The sequence below is a fragment of the Tetrao urogallus genome (assembly GCF_951394365.1).
Source record: "Tetrao urogallus genome assembly, chromosome: 14".
NCBI classification, from domain to species: domain Eukaryota; kingdom Metazoa; phylum Chordata; class Aves; order Galliformes; family Phasianidae; genus Tetrao; species Tetrao urogallus.
The window spans coordinates 727,866-748,563 of NC_136827.1; the positions used below are offsets into that span (position 1 = coordinate 727,866).

Below are 20,698 nucleotides of genomic sequence, written 5' to 3' on the forward strand. Positions count from 1 at the left end.
CAGCATGAAGTTCGCCCTTTCAAAGCTTGGTTCCCCAGGAAAAGCCCTTGTGCTCACGTTACTTTGCTTTTTTTTTTACGTCTGAAAAAGCCTGTTTGAGAAGCGGGCTTATTTGAGACGGTAGAGAAAAGCAGCAGGTTGCCCAAGGTCACTTCTCTCAGTGCTCAGAGCTTGGCGTCCCCGCCATAAGGTGAGCGTGTATAAATTAAATTTGAGAGCTGCCAGCACAACGAACTGACCTGATGCTCCTGCATGCTGCAACTGCAACTCACACTTGAGCTTTTAAACTCTGGCAGAGCACACACGGAGTTAACACACACATCAATCCCAACATCCCTGTTTTTAACCAAACTGCAGCCAAGAGTCTGAAACGCATCTTTCTTTCAATTGCTCAGACTTGCACCTGCAGTGCCTATTTCCCCAGCTGTAAGTGCTGTGGTTTAAGTTCAGCTGGCACCATCAGTGCCTGTGTTGGTCTGACAGCAGCTCTCAGCAAGAGTGAGATCTCAAAGAAAGGCGCATTTCTTTTCTTACAGGAGGACAGAGCTTCCATCTCTGTCCCAAATGCCAGCTCTCCAGCTTAGGGCTCCCAGCGAGGACAAATGGAGGGTTGAAGTGATCTCTCCAGTTACTTTCCAATGCCAAAACCAGCATTTGGTTAGGAGCAAAGCATGGGTCTCTGAGGTGCTGCTCCATGCTGTGGATAAGAACATTTGTATTTTGCCAAAGGCAGGTTGAGAAAACAGTTCTATGGCATAGGCATTTAGTGGGCTTGCTTCCTCCTCCAGGAGCATGGTGTGGTGTAGCTGCTGAACATTGGTGCTGGCACAGCGGGTCCTGCAAGAGCCTTTCTTGGGGCAGCTCTGTGAGAAAAGCTGTGCCAGGGGCTACAGCAGGGCCAGCCACGCACAGAGCCAGCCTGGCCTGCAGAGCAAGCTGCTGATTGATGGCAAGGAGCTTTTTGGTGCTAAAAGAAGCAGCAAAATGTAAGAGGTGCAGCCCCCCCAGAGTGACCAGCAATGCTACAAGCTGAGCTGGCTGCCAGGCTGCCCAGCCCCAGGGGAGGCACTGCCCCCAGGGGCATCACAGAAGCCAGGTGTCACCTGAGGGGCTCGCAGTAGTACCACAGGGACTTGCTATAGGTCTACCTATGGGCACTGCCATCTTAAAGGGGTCAGGTCCCACTCCATCCATTCTCCCCCCTCGGTGCACCCCTATGACACCAGTCCCTTCTCATCTCCAGACCATACTCACACAGAAAACAAGCAGGTGCCAGGTTTGAAGCCTCCTCACAGCCAGCACAGCACAGGTTGAAAGACAATGTCACCTTCATGGTGCCCTAGCCTGAGTGCCAAGGGACAGCAGGATGCTGAGCCACACATGGCCAAGTCAGGCACTGACAAACCAGCGTTTGAGTGCGTAGGGGATGAGGCACCTTGACTGCCCTTCACTGGAAAGGAAGCCTTTCTCTCCAGACCACGGCTACCTTTTAACCATGGCAAAACAGGCAGCCCTCAGGGTGATCTTGTGTCCTGCAGCGTCCCGGGCACAGACTCGGATGTGACTGATCCATATTGTTTATTACAGGTTCTAACATGCCTTATATGCATTCACCACTTCTCCCTTTTAACTTTCCCACCGGCTTTTACACGTCAACAAACCATTCCACAAAGACTCCTGGACATGCAGGCAGGCACTCATGCATTCACAGCCGTGGGTCGTCCCTGGACGCACTCTCCCTCCAACCAGGGCCATCATTGCACAGCCATCACGCAGCTCACTTCACTTCGTTTTCCCTCTTATAGAGGTGTCCCTGTTCTCAGCCTTGCTTTCTCATGCCATTTATCTTGCTCCACAGCTTCTACTCTGAATTCCCACAGTCATCCCCATACATCAAAACTGCCCTCACATCAAAACTGCCCTCGTCTGGCCATGCCCAGATCAACCAAAAGCAGCACTGAGAACTCCGCTGTGGGGGCTCATCCGAGGCTTCTTCAGGTCCCTCGCACTAAGCAACGCGAACTCACTGCACCAGGCCTCTCCCTGCATAAAGAAAACCGCTTTGTAGATACTGTGAACGGACTGAAAGTTCCTCCAACTGTAAGTCCTCCTGTTTTTCTGTGCAAAACTGGGCAAACCAGTACAAGACCTGCCAGGCAGGGCAGAGCAACCACGCACTTCCCTTCTGTCTGTTCTCAGCGTCTGCAGTGCTCAGGGAACACTTCGTCCTGCCGGGCATTTGTTGTTGTTGGACAGCTGATACCTCGCCCAGCCCGCCAGCAGCTGTTTGAGGCCATCCGTCACACCTCGGGCACAAAGGGGAACTGCACTCGTTTTTCCAGACAGCCCCGCAGACGGAGCCGTAACTAGATTTCACCGTCATTAATCCACGGACCAAACGCTGCGGGGGGAAAGCACGGCAATCGCAGGCAAGCGCATTTGTGCCCACCGGCTCGCTCTGCTCCCAGCGCCCAGCACAGCAAAAGCTGAGCGAGCAGCCCACGTGCGGCTACTGCGACCTGAAGGACTCCACGTCCAGCAGCCCGAACCGCAGCCCTGCTGACCGTCCCTACAGTCACACACTGAGCGGCCCTGCGCCACCGCACCGCTCGCAGCCCCACGACCTCCGGGAAGGAGAACGTCGCTACGGCCCCGCCCCCGACGCGGCGCCCCGCCCCCGACGCGGCGCCCCGCCCCCGACGCGGCGCCCCGCCCCCGACGCGGCGCCCCGCCCCCGACGCGGCGCCCCGCCCCCGACGCGGCGCCCCGCCCCCAACGCGGCGGCGCTCAGAGCCGGGCCGCCCCGCCTCAAAATGGCGGCGCGCTGGGCGGAGCTCCCGCCGGGAGGGCGGGGCGGCGGCAGCATGGCGGACGATAAGGTGAGTAAGGCGGCGAGGCGCGCTCCGCGGGCTTGGCTTGCGGCTTCGCCTGCAGCTGCGCGTCCCCGCAGGACTCGCTGCCCAAGCTGAAGGACCTGGCTCTGCTGAAGGGGCAGCTGGAGAGCCTGCAGCGGCGCGTGGAGGACGAGGTGCACGCCGGCGTGGGGCAGGTGAGGACGGCCGGGCCCGGCTCCGCCCCGCTCGGCTCCGCCGGCCCCGCGCCCTGACGCGCTGTGCCCCGCAGGGCGGCTCGCTGCTGGCCTCCCCGTTCCTGAAGGGCTTCCTGGCCGGGTACCTGGTGGCCAAGCTGCGTTTCTCGGCGGTGCTGGGCTTCGCCGTGGGGACGTGCACCGGCATCTACGCCGCGCAGAACTACGCCGTGCCCGACGTGGAGAAGACGGTGCGGGACTACCTCAGCTCGCTGCGGAAAGGAGGGGAGTAGCGGGGCCGCCCGGCTCCCGGGGCGCTCGCAGACTGACCCTGCCCGGTGTTCGGTTCTCCCCCCCGTGCGGTGCGTCCCGGGGAGGCAGATCTGCCGCTCTGTCGGCAGGAGCGAAGCTGCTCCTTTCCGCCGCACGGGGAGCGTGGCAGGTAACGTCCTCTTGTAGTCGGGCTCATTAAACTCGTGGCGTTTGGTCTCTTCTGAGTATCCCGAGGTGGGAGTCTGTACGGCCTCCCCCCTCCGTGCCGGCCCTCGCCCTTCGTGCTGCAGCGCGGGGATGGCTGTGTTTGGGAAAGCCGCCGGCGCCCCGCTCAGCCCTTCTCAGCGCGGGCTGTGGGGGCTGATGCTGCTCTCTTCTGTGGCCATATACGGCTCCCACGCTCCGCTCCTCGCCCTGTGCAAGGTGGACGGTGCGATCCCCTTCAGCTCCTCGGCCGTGGTGGTTCTCATCGAGCTGACAAAGCTGGTGCTCTCCCTGCTCTTCCTGCTCACCTGGGACCGGCAGCTGCTCGGGGCCGCGGTGTCCTGGCACCACGTCGCTCCCTTCGCCCTTTCAGCCCTGCTCTACGCTGCGAACAACAACCTCGTGGTTCACATGCAGCTCTTCATGGATCCCAGCACCTACCAGATCCTGAGCAACTTGAAGATCGTCAGCACCGCGCTCCTCTACAGCCTCTTCCTGCGCCAGAGGCTCCATGCGCGCCAGTGGCTGGCGCTCTGCCTGCTGATGGCTGCCGGGGTGAGCTACAGCTGTGGGGGTTTGCGGGACCCACGGGGCTCTGGCAGCCCCTCTGCCATGCAGCTGCACATCACGCTGGTGGGCTTGTTGCTGATCTCGGTGTACTGCCTGATATCAGGCTTGTCTGCTGTCTACACAGAAGCTATCCTGAAAACCCAAGCTCTGCCCCTCAACCTTCAGAACCTCTTCCTTTATTTCTTTGGGGTCCTGGTCAATTTGGTCGGCCACTTCTGGAACAGCACAGAGAAAGGTTTCCTGGAGGGCTTTTCCTCCTGGGTGCTGGTGATTGTGGTCAGCCAGGCCTTGAACGGCTTGATTATGTCCGTGGTCATGAAGCACAGCAGTAACATCACCAGGCTCTTTGTGATCTCTTGCTCCATCCTGATCAACGCTTTGCTGTCTGTTGCCCTCTTCAACCTGCAGCTCACCCTTCTCTTCTTCATTGCAGTCTCGTGCATCGGCCTCGCTGTTCATTTGTACTATGGGGTGACGTAGCTGTGGCCTCCCTGCCCTGCGTGCACCAGGGCAGCCCTTAGCTGTCACTCAGGGGTGTTCCTTGTCTGTGCTGGGCCTGGTGTGGGGCACAGTGATGCCTCCCTGCTTTTTTGTTCACAGGAGGAGGCAGGGTGGCCTAGTATGAGGTTCTGCTGCCCTAAAGCAAATGCCTTTTGGGAGGGCTTTGCTCAGCAAACCCCTGCTCAGGAAAAGGAGAGAGTGCCCCGCCAGGCCCCATGCTTCTTTATCCCACACCTTTATCCAGTAGGCCCAGGCTTTAGAGTGGATCCTGAGCCCCTTCTCGTATGGTACGTCACACTTCTGCTGTTTTCCACATCTTCTGCACACTGAAGCACACATCTGTCCCCTGTGCCAGTAAAAGCTGCTGCAGGGTTAGCCCTGGTTTGCTGCTCGTGAGCATGCGGCCAGCCCTGCTGCCAGAGCAGTGTGCTGCTGCCAGGAGAGCCCTGCACCGCGCCTGGGGGTTTCTCCCACCCTTCCTCTGCAGTATTCCACCCCAATCCTCAGCACAGCCCCTGCCTGGAGGTCTGGTATCCTTGGGCCTTATTTGCCTGTCCTGGGCACAGCATTGCTGTCTACCTTTGTGGACAGGGATTATAAGGGGAGTCTTATGTGCTCTCTGAAGAGGAAACAGCACCTGTATTTGTACGAGTGTGGTGTGGCTAGTGAATTCCTGGTGGGCAGAAGTCACTGCTGGCTCTGGTACGGTTATTAAAGCTGTGGTTTAATGATGTGCATGTGTTTGTTCTCCCTGCAGGAAGATGATAGTTTCACCTGGCAGAGCCCTGTACTGCCCTGTTCAGTAACACATCTGAGCCTGACACTCTTGGTGTGGGGACACTTGCTTTATTGCACTCGGCAGCATCCCTGGGGCCACGAGCCCTTCCATGGCACCAGCTGTAGCCTCGTGCCTGTGTTAGCCTGAGTATGGCTCAGCTCATACCTGTGCTGCTCAGAAGGCTGTGTAGATTGGACTGGAGGTGTTGTGCTGGCAGCAGCAGGAGGAACCAGCACCCGCTCTGTCTTTGCTGTTAGGGTGGCTGTTCCCACTGCTCAGGGACTCTGGCTCAGGGTGTCTGCGTGGTGGCATCAGCTGAGCTGTGTCTTCTGGCCTCCCGCAGCTGCTGGTTGTGCATGGAGAGCTCCACAGCGTCCCGCAGCACCTCCTGCAGCAGTGCCTGGTACCGCTGCTTCAGTGCTTCTACTCGCTCCTCTCCTCGGCGCTGCTGGTCCTGGAGCACCTGCAGGGACACGCAGGGGCTCTGGCACCAACCTGGCCTCTGCGTGCAGAGCCATGCCAGCAGCCGTGGTTCGGTCCTCACCTGCTGCAGGTGCTGCCTCCAGGCCTGCATCTCCTGCCCATGCAGAAGGGCATCCAGGTGCTGCTTGGCTGCCTCTCGCTCCCTGCGTGCTGCCTCCAGGCTCAGATGCAGTACAGCCACCTCCTGTTGCAAGCGAGCTGCATTCTGCTGCAGGGACAGGGATAAGGACAGGGCGGCACTGAGATATCTGTGGGAACCTGGAGCCCCTCAGGTCTGCCTCTTCTACCCTGTCCTGTCAGGCTCTCCTCCCACGCTCACCTCCTGGTCTCGTACTGCCCTGTCCTGCAGCTCCTGCTGGAGGAGCTGAATCTGCAGCTGCTGCCTCTGGGCCTCTGCCAGGGAGCCTTCAACTTCCTCAGACTGGCGTGGCTCTTGCTGGTTTCCTGCCTGACAGAGGCGGGTCCATGGGTGCCCAGCAAGGGGTGGGGTGCAGAGGGACCTGGGCTGCTTCTGGACACAGACCTGGTGGGATCTCACTCACTGTGTGTCCCCTGGTCAGTGCCTGTGGCTCCTCCGTCAAACCCTGCCCTGAGCTCCTTGGGGCTTGGCTGGTCCCTGCCCTGCAGCTCTCGCTGGGCTCTGACGTTTGTGGATGTGAAGGATGCGATGTAAGCAATGCCTCCTACCCACCTCAGCCCCCCAGGCGTGGGACATGCCCATCCCCTGCTCCTGACCTCTCACTGGTTCCAAACTGACACCATATGGGGGCATCTGGGTCCCAGGCTGTTGTGTTGGTGCTGCATTCCCTGCAGAGATCGGGTCCTGTGGGAGACGGGGACACAACGGGAGGCAGCAGGCCTTGGTGCTGCTGCTGTGCCCAGATGGTCCCTGGGGAAGGCAGGCACATCTGATCTGCACCCACCTCGGCACTGGGCTGCTGCACCTGGTTTGTCCCAAACACCCTGGTCAGCGCCTGTTTTTTCTCCCACTTTTGGCTTTTCAGCACCTGGAAAAAGCGACTGGGGGTGCCAGGGAGCTCCAGGTGTGAGCATATCCCACCCAAACCGCCTCGGTGCAGACATGGGTCTGGGACACCTCATCCAGCCAGGGATTGGCGTTGCCCCACTAGTGACCAGGCCATGGAGCATCCATAAGTGTCCCCCACCTGCAGCTCCCGCAGAGCTCTCTGCAGCTGTGCCAGCACTCTGCGCTGCTCGGGGCGGCCCGCTGCCTCCTGCAGCTCTGTCTGCAGCAGCTCTGTCCGCAGCCCTCGGATCTTCTCCCTCCGCGCTGCCACCTCCCGCGCAGGGTCCCAGTGTGTGGGTGACACCGATTTGTTCGCCCCCTTCACCTGCTCAGCCAGCGCCAGGGCTGCCCGGATCTGCTCTCTGGGGGTGTCTGCGGGAGCAGTGAGCCCTGGGTGCCTGGGCAGCGGCCGCGCCGTGTCCCTGGGCTGGCGCAGCGCAGCTGCCAGTGGGGACCTCGTGGTCCCAGCGCTACCTGGCAGCGTCACACACAGCAGCAGGAAGGTGAGGCTGTTCCCCTCCAGCAGCCGCTCCACGATCCAGGGCAGGGCGCCCGTGCCTGGTGCTTGGAGCATGGGATGGGGAACCCTGCTGAGAGACACCCACAGGAGGGATGGGTGCACGGAGCTGGGTGTGCGATGGCAGGAGCGGGCTGAGCTGCAGCTTCCATACGTACAGCTCAGGACAGGCTCCTGGGGATGCCAGAATGCGCAGAGCTGAGCGCCGATGCCTGCCACCCTCCAGCTGCTGCTCCACAGTGAGGGTGAAGAGGCTGCAGGCCCTGGGGAGAAGCTGGGATGAGCAGCAGTGCGTGGTGCCGGGACCCCCACCAGGGGCATCAGCTGAGCCCACCCACCCCTGTGTGGCTGAGGGTCCAACAGCTGGAGCAGCCCCTAGCCCCCACGTGTAGATGCTGATGGCAGTTTGGGCATTGGACACAGCGACCTCCATCGCCTCCTCCACCATTCTAGAAGCAGAGAGATGAGAATGAACACTGAGAACCATGTCCTTCCACCTCTGCTTGCCCCGGCTCCTCGACCAGGCCCATCCCCACGATGGGTGTTGGGGTGCTGGCCCCTGGGGTCCAGCTACCTACAGGCCCAGGGGTGTGATGTCCATCACATGCAGGGCTCTGCCATCGGGACGGAGCAGGTCCCAGGCTTCACCCTCAGCGCAGACCTGGAATGGGACAGTGCTATATGGAGGCCAGAAGGAGGGGGCTGCTGGTAACCTGCACCCACTGGGGCCCCAGGCTGCTTGTGTCCATGCATGGGCTGGGAAGGGAGTGCATCAAGGTTGCTTCCAGCACCAGGCCAGGCAAAACCAAAGCCCTGAGAACCGCAAGGGGCCGTGCAGGGCTCGTGCACAGGCTACCCACTTCTGGAGAGCCCAGGGGTGAGAAAACTGAGTTGCAAAGGCAGCATCATTTGGGACTGGCAGCAGAATGGGGAACCTTGCCCAGAGCATCCTGTCCTGGCCAGCCCTGCTGCCATCGTACCTGGACCAGGCTGACTGTGTGCAGGCGTTGTGCGTTGCTCCCTGACACTTCCAGCTCTTGAAAGACGATGTTGATCACCTGAGGACAAGCTGGGAGCTGCTGGTTCTCAGCAGGCGTGGCTGTGTCCCACACCTGTACCGGCAGGCTGGGACCCTGGAGCCCAGCAAGGTGACTTCTCTGCAGCCATTCCCCATGCCCTCACCTGCCAGGTGATGTCCTGCAGTGGCAGCTGGCTCCCAGGGCCATTTGGGTCCCACAGCATCAGGGACACACTGTAGCCAAGGGGCAGCAGAGCCAGCTGGGGTCTTGCCAATTCCAAGACCTTCTCCTGGTAGAAGAGATGTATGTAGCTGAGGAGGAGTGGTATGGAACAACCAGAACAGTGCAGATGGCCCAGCACAGGGGTCACTGGCATGGAGCAGATGGCACAGCAAAGGTGAGATGGCATGGAACAGGATGGATGGCAGAGACAGCATGGCACAGCACGGAGCCACAACCCAACACCAAGAGGAAACAGGGAGGGATGAGAAACAGCAGCAGAGACATTTGAAGGACAAGCTCCAGGACCTGAGCACACCCAAGGAGCCGGCAGTGGTCACCAGCACTGCTCAGACAGGAGCCTGATGGCAGCCATGTGTCCCTGGCTCATCTGGCTGGGCACAGGGCTGCAGAAGGACGTGGGGCCCGTGGTACCTGTCCTGCATCCAAGTGAAAGATGTCATCGACAGTCAGGCAGCTCTCCTGGCATGATGGAGTGAAGGTAAAGATATTCAGCTTCCCCAGTATGACCAGTGCAGGACAAAGGAAGGACTGGGCACACTGGGCTGCAAAGTTAGTGTGGCACAGAGGAAGGGTGAGACTCCCATCCTTCCCTGCTCCCATCTGAGGCCCAGGAACTTTTGTCCCCTCAGTGTCCCCACCCCTGCCGCTCTCACCTGGATCTCCTTCTCTGCAAGAAGCAGCTGCAGGGGGTCTCCACTGCCAGCTGCCCAGCTCTGCCCTGAAAACATCGAGCATGGAGAGGGGCCACCCCACCTGCCCCAGTTTTACCCCCCGCAGCCAGGGGCCCAGGTTCGAGGGGCCATTTTCCCCGAGCCCTCTCACAGTGACCACAGTGCCCAAAGCCACCGCGTGGGTGAAGGGGAGGAAGCGCTCGCCCCACCGCCGCAACAACCCCCAGCGCAGCTGCTGCTCCCAGCCCACCTGCTGCCTGTTGCAGTCCCACGGCTGCTCGTACGCACACCTCCTGCTCAGCTGGCGGGGACACACGCATGGCAGCAGGGACACGATCCGGCTCCTGCCCCGAGCACCACTGGGAGCCAGGTGAGCCACCCCAAAACCAGGGGACAGTCCCTCCAAGGCGTCTGCAATGTGCCCCGCTCACCGCCTCACCATCCACGGCTCAGCACCCAGCGCAGGGCAGGGATGGGGATCGTGTTCCTGTGCATTATTGATGGTGATCGGGCACAGCCGTGTGCACACAGCCGGGCATGGGATGAGGCACCTCGGACGTTATCTGGGGACGAGAAGCAGCCACAGCCCACAGGTTCATGCCTCCTGGAGACCGACTGTACCCAGAGCACCCAGACGGAGCTGGCGAGCTCTGTTCAGTGCCAATACAGGCTGAGGGGGCAGGAGAGGGGTCCCAGACTCTGCCCTTGGCACTAAGGTGGGAGCAGGCACACATGCCTCTATCTGCCACCACTCCCTGTAGGACCAGGTGACACAGCTGCTCCTGTCCCTGAGCCAACCCCAAAGTCCGGAGTGATGGGATGTGAGCCATTGGGTGTAGATGGGGAAACAGCCCTGTGGGTTTACTAAGAGCAGAGAGGTGCTGATAAGGGTCAGTGAATTCCAGTACATGTGGACTTCCCTTCCTGCTCTGCTGGGCGGAGGTGCTGCTCCCAGTTCCCAGAACAAACCCCAAGGTGCAAACACGGACCCAGTACACACCCAGTGTACTGGACCAGTTAAAGGTCAGACAGGGGATCAGGCCCAGTCAGCGTAGGCTTATGAATGGTAGAACCTGTTTGACAAACCTGACTTTGTTCTGTGACAAGGTGCCCCGCTTAGTGGATGAAGATGAGGCTGTCGATGCGGTCTACCTGGAGTTCAGTAAAGCCTTTGACACTGTCCCCCACAGCATCCTCATGGGGAAGCTGGCTGCCCATGGTCTGGATGGGCGCACGCTGTGCTGGGTGAAACAGTGGCTGGATGGCCAGGCCCAAGGAGTTGTGGTCAGTGGAGTTAAATCCAATTGGCAACCAGTCATGAGCGGTGTGCCCCAGGGCTCGGTACTGGGGCCGCTTCTGTTTAACATCTTTATTAACCATCTTGATTGGGGGATTGCGTGCACCCTCAGTAAGTTCATGGACTACACCAAGTTTGGAGGGAGTGTGATCTGCCTGAGGGGAGAAAGGCACTACAGAGGGACCTGGATAGACTGGGTCGAGGTAAACAGTATCAGTTTCAATAGGGCCAAGTGTCGGGTCCTGCACTTTGGTCACAACAACCCCAGGCAACCCTACAGACTTGGGGAGGAGTGGCTGGAAAGCTGCCTGATGGAAAGGGACCTTGGTGTGCAGATGGACAGTGGGCTGAATATGAGCCAGCAGTGTGCCCAGGTGGCCAAGAAGGCCAATGGCATCCTGTCTTGGATCAGGAATGGAGTGGTGAGCAGGACCAGGGAAGTCATCCTGCCCTGCACTCGGCACTGGTGAGGCCTCACCTCCAGTGCTGCGTTCAGCTTTGGGCACCTCAGTACAGAAAGGAATGGAGGTGCTGGAGCAGGTCCAAAGTAGGGCAACAAGGCTGGGGAAGGGATTGGAGAATGTGGCCTGTGAGAGAGACTGAAAGAACTGGGGCCGTTTGGTCTGGGGAAGAGGATGATGAGAGGAGACCTTATTGCTCCCTTCCAATATCTGAAAGGTGATTGCAGCAGAGCGGGGTTGGTCTCTTCTCGCTGGTGGCAGGTGACAGGACGAGGGGAAATGGCCTCAAGTTGTGCCAGGGGAGGTTTAGCTTGGATATCAGGACAAACTTATTTACAGAAAGGGTTGTTAAGCACTGGAATAGGCTCCCCAGGGAGGTGGTTGAGTCACCATCTCTGAATGCGTTCAACAACCATCTGCATGTGGTGCTCAGGGACATGACCTAGCGGAGCGCTGTAAGCGTTCGGGTAGCATGGTGAGGTTGCCGTTGGACTCGATCTCAAGAGGTCTTTTCCAACCTTAATGCTTCTAAGAGGATTTTCAAAGCTCGTGTTGGAAAGCCACCACCGCTGCAGGACAGCGCTGGGTGCAGTCCCGCTCCACAGCATCCTCCCGTGGCCCCCGGCCACACAACCACCTGGGCCGTGCCCTCCGCGCCCACAGCAGCCCGCCAGCCACGGCCACGCAGAGCAGCGCCAGGCCCGTGCAGACAGGAGCCAGCACGGCGGCGGGGCTGCAGCGCAGCAGGGAGGCGGGCACGTCCCGCAGCAGCACGCCCCGGTAGCGGGCAGGCGCGTGGCACACGTAGCCCTGCGGCCAGCCCTGCCCCAGGCACCCCGCGGCCGCCAGCGCCTGCACGGCCCCGGCCCCATGGCAGGTGCAGTTGAAGGGGTTCCCGGCCGCGGCCACATCTCGCAGGCGCTCCAGCAGCTGCACCTCGTCCCGCGGCAGCTCCGCGATCAGGTTGTCGTCCAGGTGCAGGGTGTGCAGCGCGGGGCAGCCCCGGATGGACGGCACGGCCGGCAGAGCGTTGCGGCCGAGGAGGAGCGCCTGCAGGGAGCGCAGGGAGATGTCCGCAGCGTGGAGGCGGTTGGAGCTCAGGTCCAGCACCTCCAGAGCGGGGGGCAGAGGTGTGAGCACTTCGTCCAAGCCGGCGTTGGACAAGTTAAGGACGCGGAGGGTCGCCGGCCACTGGCAGGAGGACGAAGGCGTGCCGGCGCTGAGCGCGTTGTGGCTGAGATCCAGGTGCCGCAGCTCGCCCAGCAGCCGCACGCCGCCACACACAGCGTGGTACGACGTCAGGTGGTTGTGCCGCAGGCTCAGCACCTGCAGCTGCGTGAAGGCCCCCCGGCAGAAGGCGGGCGCCAGGCCGTCGTCCCCCAGGCTGTTATGCGCCAGGTCCAGCGAGCGCAGGGCCCGCAGCGCCCGGCCCACGGCGCAGGGCAGCACGGCCAGGTGTGAGGCGGTGACCGACAGCTCCTGCAGGGCTCCCAGCCAGCGGCTGAGCGGGGACAGGTCCTGCTCGCGGCCCTCCAGCGCGGCGGCCGTCACGTTGTGGAAGCGCAGTGACATGATAGGCAAGGCCCGGCCCGCCATGTCCGCCCAGCTGCTCCTCCCCACGAAGCTGCAGCTCTCGAACGCCATCTCCTGCACCCGAGTGTAGGAGAAGAACCGCAGGACGCGGGCCAGGAGGACCTCGGGAACCAGAAGGTCCGAAAAAACGATCTTCCTGATTTCCAGGCTGCCAAGCATGTCAATGGTGGAGTCGTCCAGGTCCTTGATGGGGAAGTCAGCGTATTTCTCCAGGTCTCCCCCCTGGAACTCCACGGTGGAGGCGGCGAGGCACTGGATGACGCTCCCGGCGCTCTGCTCGGTCAGCCTGTAGCACAGGCAGTACTCCTGCGTGCGGTTGAAGACACACCGACCCTCAGCCTGCTGCAGCCCCAGCACCAGGAGCAGCAGAGCGGCCTCACGCATGGCGAGCAGCCTGGGAAGGAGACGGCGGTGAGCGGGCGGCCATGGGACCGTGGCCAATGGGTCCTGCAGAGCAGCCCTGATGGAGCCCACGCTGCCCTCACCTCCCCTCCTGCAGCCGGTGGGTGCAATCAGCGGCATGACGCCCTGCCTGCTCCACCTGTGCCACCGCTCCTGCGTGGCACTGCCCTGAGCCCAAAAGGAGATCTCAGCGGGAGCAGGGCTGGAGATGGGGCACACTGCCGCTGGCTGCTGCCCACAACCAGCTGGGAAACATCACGGATTTGGAGAAGTGAGAGGTGCTGAGCAATGCACAGCAGAGCCAGAGCTGCCGGTTTGAGCAAAGGACGGGGCAGCCACAGCTCTGTTTGTTTCCGTGCAATCTGGGGCAGGAAATTGCAAAAGAGGGCCTCACTCATATTTTCCTTCTGATCCAGGGATCTTATTCATTACCAGCCCCAAGGGGAGAGCAGAAAATCATTTCTGAGGATGTCTGTACACCCCCGCCGGCACCACGTACCGCTCTGCTGCCCGAATAACTGCAGGCTCTTAGCGGGGGCAGAAATCAAAAGTACTCCCGAGCTCCCAAGTACGCACTGACTCAGCTCCACCAAAGGGTGGTGTGAAGGAGCCGGGGGGGCTCCGCTCCAGCTCTCCGCCCGCCCCAGCCCGGCGCAGCCCCAGCCCTTACCGCGAGCCTCACAAATCCCAGGGGTCGGAGCTCACCCCGCGCCCACCGTGCGGGGGTCTTCGCGTCCGGCCGCGCCCACCTCTCCCCCCCGACCGCAGGTGAGCCGCGCTGTGTCTCACCGGGCAGCTCCGGCACGGCTTTCCGCGCCCCGCCGTGCTTCCTCCAGCTGCTGCCAAGATCCGACAGCGGTGCCAAAAGCTCCGCGCCCGCTGCTCCCCTGCCTCCAGCTCAGCGCAGCGGCACCGCAGGTGCCTCCCAACCCCGCCGGCACTTTTTAGCCTCCGTCCTGCCCCGCTTTGTTTTAGCGGCACCTCCCGCCCGCTCGACGCAGCAGGCAGACAGCACCGCCCGTGCTGCGAGGCTCTCCGTCCCGACCGCTTCCTGAGTGGGACAGGACCGCTGTGCCATGGGAAGCAGCGGGCGAGCACTTCTGCTTCGCGTGCCTCCGCCGAGGGCTGCCCCGACGTGCGCACCTCGGGGCCCCCGTGTGCGTGCCGCACCCCACGCGGGACGGGAACGGCCGCCGCACCGAGAGAAAGCTCGACGAGCTTCATCTCCCCGCAGCTCCACGGGAGCCCGGCGCTGCTTTCATTTCCATCCCGCGATGCCCCTTCCCCGCTCATAGCAAAGCGGTGAGGCGCAGAGAGGCGGCGGCGCCCTGTCCGTGCAGGCAGCCAAGGTCTGGCTGGATGGGCTGCGAGCACGGATGGGTGCGGGTGTCCCTGTGCTCTGCGGGGGCTGGGACTGCACGGCCTTCGGGGGTCCCTTCCAACACAAACGGTTCTGTGACTCCATGACAACCCCTCCCAGACGCCGCCAGCAGCGCCCGGCGGTGCGGGGTGGGAAGCGCCGGATCCGGTCACGCGGCGCCGCGCCCCGCCCCGCTCCTCCCGCGGCCATGTGGGGGCGGCGGCGCGGGGCCGGGCCCGGGGGCGGCGCGGAGGAGCTGCGGGCGCGGCGGCGGGAGCGGGAAGCAGGTGGGGAACGGGGCCGCGGGGGCGGGGGGGGATGCGGCGGTCGCCCCGGCTCGGAGCTGCGGGGTCAGACCGCGCCGCTCTGCACGCAGCGCTCCGCAAGGCCCGGCGGGAGCAGCAGCTGGTCAGCAAGCGGCTCCTGCGGGAGGACGAGGCGGAGCGCGGGCAGGATGGCGCGGAGCGGGCCGTGCTGGACCCGGTCCTGCAGGGCGAGGTGAGTGCGGGGTGGTCGTAAGGGCGGTAGGACGAGGGGCGGTGGCGTCACGTTGTGGCAGCGTCGGGTCGGGTGTTAGGAACCGTCAGTTCTGTGCACGGGTGGTGATGCGGCGGCTCAGCCGCACGGGGCGGTGCGTCGGGTACGGGACGCGGGCGGTGCGCGCGGTGCGGCTGGATTCGCTGATTTCGGTGGCCTTTTCCAACTTTCGTGCTTCTGGCAGCCGGTGGGGTTCTTTGCGGGCACCGGGGCTGCCCCACGGCCGTCGTTGCCTTCGGGGGTGAATCTTAACCCTGGTGCCGCACCGATGTGGGCAGGTCTCCGAGCTGCTCAGAGGCGTGCAGAGGGGCTCTGAGGATCGGAGAGGGTGGCTGAGACGCCTCCGCCGGGCCCTGCAGAGCAAAGAGACGCAGCAGGAGTTTGTCAGGTGAGCGCAGCCCGGCCCTGCGGGGCCGCCCGTCCCATCGCACGCAGGCGGCAGCAGCTGGGGATGTGCCCGCAGGCTGGACGGAGCGGTGCGGACGCTGGTCGGGCTGTTCACCTGCAGCCTGCCCGATGTGCAGCTGGAGGCTGCCCGCTGCCTGCACGAGCTGTCCCACTCCAGCGATGCTGCCGTGGCTGAGGCGTGCGTCCCCGTCACCTCCTACCTCCTCACCTACCTCTCGGGACACAGCGTCGAGCTCATGGTAAGGTCCAGGCTCGCATTGCCCTCTCTGGCTCCCAGTAGGCCTCTGGGAGGACCTGTTTTGGCCAGCTGGAGCCTGCTGTGGCTCATATGGAGGCGTTGGTTAAAAGGGACTCTCTGGAAGTCTCTGTTCCAACCTTCTCCGTGGAGCAGGACTGTCCGCAGTGCTGGCCCAGCCGTGGCTTTGCCTGGCCCAGTCTTGGAACACACGAGTGTGGAGACCCCTGTCCCAAAAACTTTGTTTCCATCATGTTTATGCCTTCCAGGTAGCTGCAAGCTGATGGTAAATGTTCCCAAGCTGCCCCTAGGCCAGACAAACCTGGCCCAGCACTCCTGGCCTGCCCTGTAACCCTTTGTCCTGCCTCAGCCTCACTGGCATCACCACTGGTGATCACCTGCGCTGGTGTGGGGCAGTGCTTAGGTATAACCCAAGCTCAGGGGAACAAAAGCACCCAGCAGCTTTGCCTCATTTGCAGTCAGTTCCTTTGTGTAGCCCTGTGAGCCCCCTGCAGCTACAGGCTGTTTGTGGAACTGGGGGGCTGTGGGTCTCTGACTACCAACAGCAGGCATGTGGCCAGGCCCCTGATGCTCTCTGGGCCTGGCAGTGCCCACAGAAGCTGTGGCTGGAGGTGGACAGTGAAGCAGCACTGGGAGATCCCTGCAGAGACCACGGCACTGGAGGGGAAGGCTGAGCTCTGCTGGGAATGGGGGTAGCTGGGAGAGGCCAGCGATACCCCTCCGTGTTTGCCCCCCTGGAGCCAGTCCTGCTCAGGTGGAGGGTGGCCAGGCTTGCATGGATGGGATGACCTGCTCTTGGGTGTTTCAGGAGCTGTGTTTGTACACACTGGGCAACCTGGTAGTGGAGAGCGAAGTTGTGAGGAAGAAGCTTCTGCCTCAGGGCATTATTCCAGTGCTGGCATCCTGCATCCAGGTGCGTCAAGTAGCTCTTCCCATGCCCTTCCCCATAGAGACCTTTTCTTAGGCCTTTCAGACACTGTCTGAATTACCAGCCCTCCTTGCAGATAAGTAGAGACCCTTCTGCACAGGGCTGTGCTCTTGTGTGTGGAGGTCTCTCCTGGGCTCCCTGCACTGCTCTTTGGGGGCTCAGGTTACCACCTGGTGCCCCTCTCCAGATGAACATCTTGTGTCCATCATCACCACGGCCTTCAGATATTCTCTAATGCTGGAGGCTTCTTCCCTCGGTGCAGTTTGGGCCCGGCAGGTTTAGGCCAGCGCAGTGAGCAGGGCTGCCACTTGCAGATCTAAGCGTGCAGAGCAGCGCTGCTGCCGTGTTTGGCTCCTGAATCCCTACAACTGCAGCCCCTGTGAATGTGGGGGGGACACAACAGCTCAGCTTAGGTGCACCCTGTTCGTGTGAGGCCTGAGCTGGCGTTACCACTCCCAGTCTGCTCCTGTGGAAGGCTGTGTCACATGAAAGCGTTGCCCTTTCGGTGGCATGCAGCTGGTGCCTTGGGCTTCCTGGCTCTGCTGTGGGTGTCACCTGTGTTCTGTTTGGTCGCAGTCCCCGCACGAGGCTGTGCTGGAAGGTCTGGGTTACGTCTTGTCACAGCTCCTCCAAGCCAAGGAAGCCCCTGCAGAGATCATTCCGTGAGTCTGAGCTTCGTACCCTGCACCAGCATTTGCCCTGGGGCCCTGTGTGGTATTTGCGTGCCAGGGACGATGATGCATTTCCCATCCCAGTGATGTTAATAATTCAGAGCAGTCTCTGAGCTCTGAAGGCTGTTTTGCAGATCAGGGTGCCAGGCGTGACTCTTTTCCCCCAACTTAATCTGAGTGGATAGCTCTGGTATTTCACTAAAGGACACTGTTGAACGGGGTAGGCCAGCGGGGAAATTCTGGCTGTTTTTCTTTGGAAAAGATCAGCTCTGACAGCCCCCAGTGCCAAAAATGTGACTGCAGCCAAGGTGTTTGAGTGCCCCCAGACCCTGCCACTGACAGGGGAGCCTTGCATCGTGCCTTGGTGATGCTGAGGTTGTAGCCCTTGTTCAAGAGCCTCTTCCAGGAGTGTTTTTGGAGCTGCCCAGATGTTATGGCTGATCTGTCCCCATCAGTTATCTGTCCTGTTGGTGCTCCGGCCGGTGCCTCCATTAACTCTGCTGTTCTCATTCCAGCTTGGTTCTGGACTCTGTTCTCCCCCAGCACATGCTTCGACTGGTTTGCTCTGGCCTCAAGTGTGGGACAGGAGCCGCAGTAGAGTTTGCATGGTGCCTCCACTACATTGTTTGTAGGTAAATGCTTTTTTATCCTCAAGTTGAGTTCCCTGGGGGCAGCTAAGCACAGAAGAACAAAGGCTGTGCTGGCTGAAGCACAAGCCTGCGTGGAGCCCATGGTTGTGGATTGGGATCCTGGATTGCCTCCCCTCACTCCTTTCCCTTTGGAAAGCATTTTCTCTCCCATCCTGGGCGTTCCCAACATCTATCTCTTAGCACACGTGCTGTTTGCAGGATTTATGATTTCATGTACAGGGTGGTAACAGATTATAAACTCAGGGCTATTCCTAGCGCTCTGAAAACCCCTTGATTGCCTCCCCACATGTGGGTTTGTGTCCTTCTCTCCCCAAGAACTCCTCGAGCTGCCATGGTTGGTTCAGCACCACCCATCCAGCCTGACTACTGCCAGCCGTCTCTGCCCCAGTGAAGGGAAAGGACAGTGTGGGTAGTTGGAAAAGGAGCAGGGCTGTTGTTTCTGACATACGTAGATGATGTTTTCCTTCACAGCCATACAGCCAACGTGGAGCTGATGTCGCTGGGGGCCGTGCCTGCTCTTACCTCGCTCCTGTGTGACATCGCTTCTGAAATCTCCCCAAGCGATTCTGAGGGCCTGGAGCTGGTAAGACACAGGCGGGATGCTGGCCTTTCTTCTCGTTGCTTCGGGGATGTGGGCTGACTGAAAGGCAGTGTCTGTCACGCCGTCAAAGCTCATCTGCCCGGTTCTGCGGTGCCTCGGCAATCTGCTCGCGGAGGAGACGGGTCGTGAAGCCCAGCCCCAGGACGAGCGCCTGCTTGTGGCCCTGTTCATCATCATGCATTGCTACCTGCAGCAGCACCCGTTCCTCATACCGGAGAGTCTCTGGCTTCTGAACAACCTCACAGGTGAGCGTTTCAGTGAGGCTGTAAGCAGAGCTTGAGCTGCTGCTGCCAGGATCTGCCCTGACTGACTGCAGGCATGGAGGTCGTTGCATGGTGACACCGCCAGACTCTGAGGGACCGCCAGGTGCTGTCTCACATCACACGGACGGAGTGCTTTGGGGATGGAAAAGTGCTCCTTTCTAAGGTGTAACAGCCCGTAAGGTGTAATACTACCGAATTAGCCAGGCTCTTCCCCTCATGCACATTTCCCCCTTGTCTGAGTTCCCAGGATAGGTTTTGAGTTTGGTAAGATGCAGTGAGAATCTGTCTGCTGGCGCTTGGTGTGTCTAAGCTGGTCTGTCCTGTGCTGTGAGCGCGCCTCGCACTTGCCAAGAGCAGTCAGCACATGCCAAGAGCAGTCAGCACATACCGAGTCTGTCCCTCCTGCATTGAGGCCTCGATTTTATTAATGCATCTATTCTGTGCCCATTGTAGCGGATGAACCCTTCTTCTGCTCTGCTCTGCTCTCTATGGACTTGCTCCCAGCCCTGCTGCAGCTCCTGCCGCATTCCCAGACAGTGAGCACGTTGGTAAGGCCTTGCTTTGTGCCCCACATCTATGGGAAGCTCTGAACTTTCACAAACGAGTCGTGTGCGCGTACTGCTCAAGGTTGAAGTTGGCTTGGGACAGTGTTAACAACTCGGTAGAAAGTCTGATGTGCTGGTAATGCCACGTCTGTGTCCTCCAAAGTCAATTCTGCCTTGTCAGTTTTGTCCTGGCAGAGGGATCCCCTGCCTGGTCCTAATCCTGAGGATCCAGGACAGATGCTGACTTGGGGCCATGCCTGTCAGCACTTGGGGTGGGCCACCGTCTTTTGGAAAACTGTAAAGCTGAAGGGAAGGGTCTGAAGGGATGCTCTCCTAAGGGGTGGAGTGGTAGTGACTGTTCCAGAGGGATCTTGCTGAGAGAAAGCAGGACATGCAGATAAGCAGTGCCTCAGGGGGTGGGAAAAGCTTTTGAAGAGCATTTAAAAGCCACCTGGGAGAACTTGTGGGGAAGAGACAAGGATTTCTTTGCAGAGCACTCCTTGTTCACTCTCATGGCTTCTCCATGCAGGTCCTGACTGTGCTGTGCAACATAGCAGAGAAGGGCCCAGCCTACTGCCAGCAGCTGCACCAGCAGGCTGCCCTTCCCCTGCTGCTGCACGTTCTCGTGGTACCCGACCCCGAGGTGGTGGGGCAGTGCCTGGAGCTGCTGCACCTCCTCTTCCTGCACTGGCCGCAGGTAGGCCTGGGGCTCATGCCCCACAACGCAGCACAGGATCTTAGGGCAGTGGGTGAGCATTAAGATTTAAACAGAAGTATTTTCAGTTGTTCCTTCTCTCTCCCCACACTCCTGAGACCCAAATACGCATCTGAAGTGGGAACTACTTTTGTCAGTTGGAAGCCCTTCTCTTGTCTCTGGAGGGGCTCCTTTTTGTTGATAATTTTTCTGTGGAGGTTATCTGCTCCCTTTATAAGTCAGTGCTATGATGTGGGAAGGCACTGTTTTCCTTCAGTTGCCCTTACTTCAAGCTTTGTGCACTCAGACCAGTGATCAGAATGGATAGATTTACCTGGCTCTGGACTCGTGTGTCTGGCAAATCCCTTCAATCGTGACCCCTGTGAACAAGGGGAATCCAAGCCCAGAACTGACTGGGTGGGCTGCAGGCACCTCAGCCTGGAGCAGCAGCCAGCCTGCTCTTACTTCTCCCTCCTCACATAGGTTGCTGCTGACTTTGTCAAACAAGGAGGGCACCAGACCCTTGAGCAGCACCAGAGCACCCCAGAACTCCAGGAGCGGGTGCGAGTGCTGCTGGAAATGGCCCTGCAGCCCCTGGGTGCCCCTGCATTTAGTTCTTCATCCACTGCATTGTCCACCTTCTCCCAGCTGACATAACCTGCTCTCCTGCTCTGAGGAAGAATAGACCGTTCACTCTGTGCCCTGCTCTCCCACACCA

General features: G+C 60.6%; 3 protein-coding genes across 3 annotated transcripts; 2 read left to right on the top strand and 1 right to left on the bottom strand.

Annotated features, from left to right (window-relative positions):
* Positions 1 to 1,932: 1,932 nt before the first annotated feature.
* LOC306951675 (UDP-galactose translocator-like) lies at positions 1,933 to 4,555 on the top strand (the record flags this gene model as incomplete). Its single annotated transcript, XM_079542220.1, has 5 exons — positions 1,933 to 2,100; positions 2,469 to 2,879; positions 2,951 to 3,049; positions 3,124 to 3,317; positions 3,592 to 4,555. 5 exons carry the CDS (start codon positions 1,933 to 1,935, stop codon positions 4,553 to 4,555), a joined length of 1,836 nt encoding a protein of 611 aa, XP_079398346.1.
* A 7,057-nt stretch (positions 4,556 to 11,612) lies between these two features.
* CD14 (CD14 molecule) lies at positions 11,613 to 13,049 on the bottom strand (the record flags this gene model as incomplete). The annotated part of the gene is made up of 1 exon (XM_079542221.1): positions 11,613 to 13,049. One exon carries the CDS (start codon positions 13,047 to 13,049, stop codon positions 11,613 to 11,615), a length of 1,437 nt encoding a protein of 478 aa, XP_079398347.1.
* Positions 13,050 to 14,635: 1,586 nt separating this feature from the next.
* Positions 14,636 to 20,637, top strand: TMCO6 (transmembrane and coiled-coil domains 6; the record flags this gene model as incomplete). Its single annotated transcript, XM_079542222.1, has 12 exons — positions 14,636 to 14,714; positions 14,804 to 14,925; positions 15,243 to 15,352; positions 15,428 to 15,611; positions 16,437 to 16,541; positions 17,133 to 17,218; positions 17,743 to 17,859; positions 18,349 to 18,460; positions 18,549 to 18,723; positions 19,195 to 19,289; positions 19,816 to 19,983; positions 20,464 to 20,637. The coding sequence occupies 12 exons, from the start codon at positions 14,636 to 14,638 to the stop codon at positions 20,635 to 20,637; spliced, it is 1,527 nt and encodes a 508-aa protein (XP_079398348.1).
* Positions 20,638 to 20,698: the final 61 nt, after the last annotated feature.